The sequence below is a fragment of the Dermochelys coriacea genome, chromosome 5 (genome assembly GCF_009764565.3).
Source record: "Dermochelys coriacea isolate rDerCor1 chromosome 5, rDerCor1.pri.v4, whole genome shotgun sequence".
Taxonomy (NCBI): domain Eukaryota; kingdom Metazoa; phylum Chordata; order Testudines; family Dermochelyidae; genus Dermochelys; species Dermochelys coriacea.
Genome location: NC_050072.1, coordinates 22,845,527 through 22,854,079, shown reverse-complemented (window position 1 = coordinate 22,854,079; position 8,553 = coordinate 22,845,527). Strand labels below are relative to the sequence as shown.

The window sequence follows — 8,553 nt, the reverse complement described above, 5'->3', positions numbered from 1 at the left end:
CGTGTTTCGGTCTCTTCCTTCGGCGGTAGGATCACTGGGCAGCAAAGAGCACAGGGCTAAGTCTGGATCGCGAGTCAGTAAAAACGGACCACGGCAAGGGCGATGTCCCCGCGTGTAGCACAGGAGACTGAGAACTGCGTCTCCAGCAGCCCGGGGAGATCCCTACGCTAGGAAACCGATTCCCCCCCCCCGCTCCGGCCCCCCGTAAATACACACCTCCCCCGCCCCGACAGCCACACAACTACAGCGCGGCTTGCCTCGGCACTTGCCTGCGGACAGGGACACCGGCTCCAGGGAACTTCTCTCCCGCGTACAGTCCCACCTCTTGCTGAAGCCCCTAGATACCCCCTGCTTGGCCCCTCCGCAACATCTGGCTACCCCAGCGTCTGCCTGGTTCTCAACCCCCCCCGCTACCCCCTCTGCCCCCCCCCGCAACATCTGGCTACCCCAGCGTCTGCCTGGTTCTCAACCCCCCCCCCGCTACCCCTCTCTGCCCCCCCCGCAACATCTGGCTACCCCAGCGTCTGCCTGGTTCTCAACCCCCCCCGCTACCCCTCTCTGCCCCCCCCCCGCAACATCTGGCTACCCCAGCGTCTGCCTGGTTCTCAACCCCCCCCCGCTACCCCTCTCTGCCCCCCCCCCGCAACATCTGGCTACCCCAGCGTCTGCCTGGTTCTCAACCCCCCCCCCGCTACCCCTCTCTGCCCCCCCCCGCAACATCTGGCTACCCCAGCGTCTGCCTGGTTCTCAAACCCCCCCCGCTACCCCTCTCTACCCCCCCCCCGCAACATCTGGCTACCCCAGCGTCTGCCTGGTTCTCAACCCCCCCCCGCTACCCCTCTCTGCCCCCCCCGCAACATCTGGCTACCCCAGCGTCTGCCTCATCTCCGAGCCCCCCCCAGCTGCCCCTGCCGCCTCTGCAACATCTAGATACCGCCAGCCTTTGCCTCGTCCCCTAGCTGCCCCTGCCTGCCCCCTCTGCAACATCTGGCTACCACGATCCTCACTGCCAGCGCCTCTGGCGAGGGCTCCCCAGCCCCCGGGAACCGCTGCCTGCCCCCGGTGGAACATCTGGCGGCCGGGGCCGCTCCTCTCCACGTCCCCCCGCTGACATCTGGCCGCCGCAGGGGGCCGCTCTCCTCCTCGGCGGGCGGGGTGGGCAGGGGCTGCGGCGCGGCTCGGCTCGGCTCTCGGAGGAGGCCGAGGGAGCTGCGGAAGCAGAGGCCGCCCGATGGTGCTGCAGAGCGGCCCGGGAGAGGCAGGGCGGCGGCGGCTGCCCCGGAGCCTGGCTGCCCTGCTCCTGCTCCTGCTCCTGGCTCTGGGGCACACCTGGACCTACCGGGAGGAGCCCGAGGAGCGCGACAGGTGGGTCCCCCGCTTCGCCCCACCGGGGCCGGCTCCCAGCCCGCGCCGCCGAGAGCCCCGGGCTGCACCTGGCAGCCCCAGCCCGGGGCGCCCCCGCGCCGCTGCCCGGCCCCGCTCGGGCTCTGGCTAAAGCCGCCTCTTCTCTCCGGCTTCCCCCGCAGGGAGGTTTGTTCCGAGAACAAGATCGCCACCAGCCGGTACCCGTGCCTGAAACCCAGCGGCGAGCTGGCCACCTGCTTCAGGTGAGCGGGGCGGGGCCGCGGGCGGGGGTGTGTGTGTGTGTGTGTGTTACCGGCACGTGGGACTGCTGCCTCCGTGTGTGTGTGTGTGTTACCGGGACTGCCACCTCCTTCTCCTCCTCCTCTGTGTGCGTGTTAGCAGCACGATTGTGTGTGTGTGTATATATGTGTGTGTTACCAGCATGGGGGTGTGTGTTACCGGCACGTGGGACTGCTGCCTCCGTGTGTGTGTGTGTGTGTGTGTTACCGGGACTGCCACCTCCTTCTCCTCCTCCTCTGTGTGCGTGTTAGCAGCACGATTGTGTGTGTGTGTGTGTGTGTGTATATATGTGTGTGTTACCAGCATGGGGGTGTGTGTGTTACCGGCACGTGGGACTGCTGCCTCCGTGTGTGTGTGTGTGTTACTGGGACTGCCACCTCCTTCTCCTCCTCCTCTGTGTGCGTGTTAGCAGCACGATTGTGTGTGTGTGTATATATGTGTGTGTTACCAGCATGGGGGTGTGTGTTACCGGCACGTGGGACTGCTGCCTCCGTGTGTGTGTGTGTGTGTTACCGGGACTGCCACCTCCTTCTCCTCCTCCTCTGTGTGCGTGTTAGCAGCACGATTGTGTGTGTGTGTATATATGTGTGTGTTACCAGCATGGGGGTGTGTGTTACCGGCACGTGGGACTGCTGCCTCCGTGTGTGTGTGTGTGTGTGTGTGTGTGTGTGTTACCGGGACTGCCACCTCCTTCTCCTCCTCCTCTGTGTGCGTGTTAGCAGCACGATTGTGTGTGTGTGCGTGTTACCAGCACGTGGGACTGCCGTCTCTATTTGTGTGTGTGTGTGTGTGTTACCGGGACTGCCACCTCCTTCTCCTCCGCCTCTGTGTGCGTGTTAGCAGCACGATTGATTGTGTGTGTGTGTGTGTGTGTGTGTGTGTTACCAGCATGGGGGGGGGTGTTACCGGCACGTGGGACTGTCGTCTCCGTCTGTGTGTGTGTGTTACCAGCATGTGGGACTGCTGCCGCTGTGTGTGTGTTACCGGGACTGCCACCTCCTTCTCCTTCTCCTCTGTGTGCGTGTTACCAACATGGGGGTGTGTGTGTGTGCGTGTTACCAGCACGTGGGACTGCCGTCTCCATTTGTGTGTGTGTTACTGGGACTGCCACCTCCTTCTCCTGCTCCTCTGTGTGCGTGTTAGCAGCACAATTGTGTGTGTGTGTGTGGGTGTGTGTGTTACCGGCACGTGGGACTGTCGTCTCCGTCTGTGTGTGTGTGTGTTACTAGCATGTGGGACTGCTGTCACTGTGTGTGTGTGTGTGTGTGTGTGTTACCGGGACTGCCTTTTCCTTCTCCTCTGTGTGTGTGCTACCAACACGTGTGTATGTTACCAGCACGTGGGACTGCCATTTCCATGTGTGTGTGTTACCGGGACCGCCACCTCCTTCTCCTCCTCCTCTGTGTGTGTGTTACCAGCATGGGCGTGTGTGTGTGTTACCAGCACGTGGGACTGCCGTCTACTTGTGTGTGTGTGCATGCATGCACATGTGTTCTCCTTCTCTGTGTGCGTGTTACCAGCATGGGGGTGTGTGTCTGCGTGTTACCAGCACATGGGACTGCCGCCTCGGGGTGTGTGTGTGTGATACAGGGACTGCTGCCTCCTTCTCTGTGTGCTGTTACCAGCACGGGCATGTGTGTGTATTACCAGCACGTGGGCCTGCTCCTGTGTGTGTGTGTGTGTGTGTGTTACCAGCATGCAGGACTGCCACCTCCTGAGTGTGTGCCATCTGTGCCTTGTGTGGTATGGTCACTGTGTTGTGAGAGTGTGCATGTGTGTTACCGGGACTGTCACCTCCTTCTCCTCCTCCTCTGTGTGCATGTTACCAACACGGGTGTGAGTGTGTGTGCGTGTTACCAGCACGTGGGACTGTCGTCTCCATCTGTGTGTGTGTGTGTGTGTTACCGGGACTCCCACCTCCTTCTCCTCCTCCTCCTCTGTGTGAGTATTACCAGCATGATTGTGTATGTGTGTGTTACCAGCACGTGGGACTGTCATCTCCGTTTGTGTGCATGTTACCAGCACAATTATGTGTGTGTGTATTTGTTACTGGGACTGCCCTCTTCTGTGTGTGTGTGTGTGTGTGTTACCAGCATGTGGGATTGCCACTTCCTGAGTGTGTGCCATCGGTGCCTTGTGTGGTGTGGTCACTGTGTTGTAAGAGTGTGCGTACTTGCTACCAGAATGGGACTGCCTCTTGTGTTTGTGGGGAGGTGCATTGTGTTGTAATAGCTGGTGTGTGCTTGTTGGTATGAGAATGTATGACCGTCTCCTTGTGTGTGTGACACTTGTGTGTTGTATAGTGTGGGTTACTGTGTTGTGAGAATGTGTGCTTGTTACACAGTGTGACTGCTGCCTCTGGCAGGTGTGTATGACTCTTGTGTGGCAGGGGATTGTGTTGTGATAGTGTGTGCTTGTTTTTGTGTATTGTGATTGATGGTGTATTATGGCAGTTGTGTGATTGTTGTATTGTGGTAGTGAGTGTCGTCATCAAACACACAGCCTCCTGAGGACTGTTGTGCCAGGCAGAGTGGTCACAGTTGCTGGTGTGGCATCAGACATTGTGTAGTGAAGTTCCCAGACCTGGCTCAATCCTATGAGTGGGTGCCTGTCTGTATGAGAATGCCTGACGGTCTCTTTGTGTATGTGTGTGTTATGATGGATGGGGTGTTATGGCGCTTGTGTGACTGTTGTGATCAGCGAGTGTGTGGTGATAGTGAGAGTGTGTATTTTGTGTGTGTATTTGGAGTTTGTAGGCTATTGGACGCTGATAGTAGTACACATGTAAACATTCATGACAGTCCTATCGAGAAGATGAATAGCTGGTTTAATGGTTGCATGTTGTTTATAAAAGTTGTATCTAAAGTCAGCCAGAAAGAAATGTTTAACATTTGACTGGCTTGGTCATTTTCCCTTGCAAAGTCTTTCAGCAGCTGTGTCTGCTTAGGGCTTAGACTCAGGGAAGTTGCTCTGTGGAGTGAATGTGATGCAATGTATTCAGCACATGCTCTGGTGACGTTGAATTAGGGACTGTAACAGGTAACCCCCTCTGTACTAGTAACATTTGTTAAATTATAGCAGCTCTCCATCCACAGAAAGGTACAGCCTGAGGAGTAGCAGTATAGGCTTCCAAATACATTGCTCTGGTAGCATTTGTCTTAATCTTACCCTTGAATGAACAACCTACAGGGGTAAGGGGATAATTCAGTCCCTGGGCCCATTTCATCATTGACCTCTGTGCTGTGACTACCAACAAAGGTACCAATAGTGACAAATACATATTTAGATAGATACTTGTCTATTATGAACCCACTGAAAACGCCATCATATAATTATGGCTTTCGATCATTGCTGGTTTTCATCTGTGCCAGGCTACAGCATATGTCTTAGAAATGAATTGTTTCAAATGCATCTGATGAAGTGAGCTGTAGCTCACGAAAGCTTATGCTCTAATAAATTTGTTAGTCTCTAAGGTGCCACAAGTACTCCTTTTCATATTCCACAGGGGTGCAATTCAAGGGAATGATATTAATGTATGAAACCCTGCATGATTTTCATAACTGACACTTCCTCTTGCCATGCACTAATGAGGGCTGCATTCAGCCAACATGCTCTAGCTAGCAGCCCCTAGATTTGAATGTTTGGGGCGTGCTGGCCATATGTTCTTAGTGGAGTGGTCTCGGACTGTCATACTCACTTTTCCTGTTGATCTGAAAGAGCCTGAGTTTAACCTTTGGGGTATGGTTCATAAATCCATCTATTTACTTAGGCCTTTGCTTGAGATAAGTTAATGGGAAGGATGTTATGTTTTAAGAATGGCCTTCCTGCAGTTATGATCAGAGATACTGTCTCTGAGTTTCCACTTTATATTATATGTTTGTAAATTTGAGGAATGTCCTCTTTATATACAGTTGTTTGCAAGAAATTGTCAAAACTAGAATTGTTTCTAACTGCTGTAAATGTACCCAGAGCCTTTGTCAAAGACATAAACTGCAAGCAAATAAATATCTAATTACCAATGTCCTCTGAGTAATCTAGTCTCTCTCAGACAAGATGTTTAGCCTCTGAGAGGCACTTCCCTCTACAGAGCCACTTCCAGAGGTAACTGCATTGGAGTGTGCGCGCGCGAAGTGATATGTCTGCTATTACATATAGGGAGCATGCAATACGGTGAAAGCACTTTAGTGCTAGTGAAAGGCATTAAAGAAGTCCATAAATGATAGAAAACAAAGGGGAGTTTTAAAAAACCTCTTTTGGTGACGGATTGTTTTTCTTTTCCCAATGCCTTTTATTTAGTATAAGTATAGGTGGTTTGAAATGTAGCTTTGCAGTGCACATAGGTTCTGCCTCCCCTCTAACTGTAAATGGGGAATTGTCACTAGTGGATGTGTTTCCAGTTGGATCCCTCAGGGAATGGTTTTGGCCTTATGCTATTTAACATTTTTATCAGTGACCTGGAAGAAAACATAAAACCATCACTGATAAAGTTTGCAGATGCCACAAAAATTAGGGGAGTGGTAAATAATAAAGAAGATAGACTACTGATTCAGAGAGATTTGGATCAATAGATAACCTGGGAGCAAGCAACATAGGCGCCAACTCTGTGGGTGGTCCGGGGCTGGAGCACCCATGGGGAAAAAATGATGGGTGCTGAGCACCCACCGGCAACCCCCTTATTGGCTCAGCCCCACACCCCACCAGTGCCTCCCACCCGCTGGCTGGCCCCACGGATCAGCGCCTCTCCCACGCCTCCAGCCTTCCGCAATCAGCTGTTTCATAGAGTGCAGAAGGCTTTGGGTGGGAGGGGGGAGGAGCGAGGACACCCCCATAGGGTGGGGGCAGAATTGGGCAGGAAGGGGCGGGGATGGGGTGGGAAGAGGCAGAGTGGGGGCAGGGCCTTGGGGAAAGGAATGGAGTGGGGGCAGGGCCTAGAGCAGAGCCAGGGATGGAGTATCTCCTGGCACTTTGGAAAGTCAGTGCCTGTGGCAAGCAAACAATGTGTGTTTGAATATGGGTAAATTTAAACGTGTACATCTAGGAACTAAGAATGTAGGTCATATTTATAGGATGGGGGATTCTATGCTGGGAAGCAGTGACTGAAAAAGATTTGAGGGTTGTGGTGGATAATCAACTGATCATAAGTTCCCTGTGTGAAGCTGTGGACAGAAGAGCCTATAGATCCTGGGATGCATAAACAAGGGGATCTTGAGTAGGAGCAAAGAAGTTATTTTCTCTCTCTATTTGATACTGGTGTGATCACTGCTGGAATATTGTGCCCAGTTCTGGTGCTTACAGTTCAAGAAGGATGTTAATTTGGAGAGGGTTTAGAGAAGAGCAAGGAGAATGACTACAGGATTAGAAAACATGCCTTATAGTGATGGTGTCAAAGACCTCAATCTATTTAATTTAATAAACAAGATTAAGGGATGACTTGATTGTAGTTGATAAATATATACATGGGGAACAAATATTTAATAATGGGCTCTTCAATTTAGCAGAGGAAGGTTTAACATGATTCCACATGATAACGTGGTTGGAAGCTGAAGCTAAACAAATGCAGACTGGAAATAAAGCGTACACGTTTAACAGTGAGAGTAATTAACCATTGGAACAATTTACCAAGGGCTGTGGTGGATTCTCCATCACTGACCATTTTAAAATCAAGATTGGATGTTTTCCTAAAAGATTTGCTCTAGGAATTATTTTGGAGAAGTTCTCTGGCCTGTGTAATGCAGGTCAGAGTAGATGATCACAGTGGTCCCTTCCAGCCTGGGAATAGATGAATCTCTGAGGTACGCCTGGGGTTACAGAATATGCCAGTGTAGACGACCAGCCAAGGGGAAGTCACAGCGCAGTCGCTGCTGCCCCCAGAGAGCACCAGTGTATCATCACACACTCTAGAAAGGGTTGGATGGTACCATGACTCACTTCTTTTTTTCTCCACTGGTCCCTGCCCCAACCTGCAGCTGAATCTCTCATCTTCCTTTTCCCCATCCCCATGGCTTTACTTTTTAAAGGTACAATAGAGCCCATCATTGCATACAGTTCCTTAACCCACAGTACCACAAAACATTTCATAGAGAGATGGTAATAAGCAGTGGAGAAAAGGAAGGCTGCCGAGTGGGATTTAAAGTGTCAGTGGTTCAGAGACAGAATTTTCAGATAGATGAGGCAGCTTCATTGAGAGAGCAACCCCTGACTGTGGAGAGTTTGAAGTCTGAAGGTGCAGAATGAGCAGTGTGAGGTCCATGTACTGAGGTGTGTTTGGCCTCCCTGAAGATAGAATCATAGAAGATAAGGTTGGGAGAGATCTCAGGAGGTCATCTAGTCCAACCCCCTACTCAAAGAAGGACCAAATCTCTAAGGATGGAGATTCCACCACCTCCTTAGGTAACCCATTCCAGTGCTTCACCACCCTCTTAGTGAAATAGTGTTTCCTAATATCCAACCTAGACCTCCCACACTGCAACTTGAGACCATTGCTCCTTATTCTGTCATCTGCCACCATTGAGAACAGCTGAGCTCCATCCTCTTTGGAACCTCCCTTCAGGTAGTTGAAGGCTGCTATCAAATCCCCCCTCACTCTTCTCTTCTGCAGACTAAATAAGCCCAGTTCCCTCAGCCTCTCCTCATAAGTCATGTGCCCCGGGCCCCGCATCATTTTCATTGCCCTCCACTGGATTCACTCCAGTTTTTCCACATCCTTTCTGCAGTAGAGGGTCCAAAATTGGACACAACACTCCAGATGTGGCCTGTGCTGAGTAGAGGGGAATAATCACTTCCCTCGATCTGCTGACAATGCTCCTACTAATGCAGACCAATATGCCATTAGCCTTCTTGGCAACAAGGGCACACTGCTGACTCATATCCAGCTTCTCATCCACTGCAATCCTCAGGTCCTTTACTGCA

The 8,553-nt window shown here is 52.2% G+C and overlaps 1 protein-coding gene across 1 annotated transcript in view; it reads left to right on the top strand.

Moving 5' to 3' along the window:
• The first annotated feature begins 629 nt into the window (after nt 1–629).
• The window catches only part of CCBE1 (collagen and calcium binding EGF domains 1), a 219,063-nt gene continuing 211,139 nt past the window's right edge, over nt 630–8,553 (top strand). Inside the window, exons 1-2 of the mRNA XM_038403593.2 lie at nt 630–1,365; nt 1,527–1,607. Coding sequence (XP_038259521.1) covers nt 1,232–1,365; nt 1,527–1,607 — 215 coding nt within the window. The 5' untranslated portion in view covers nt 630–1,231. The remainder of the gene's footprint in view (nt 1,366–1,526; nt 1,608–8,553) is intronic.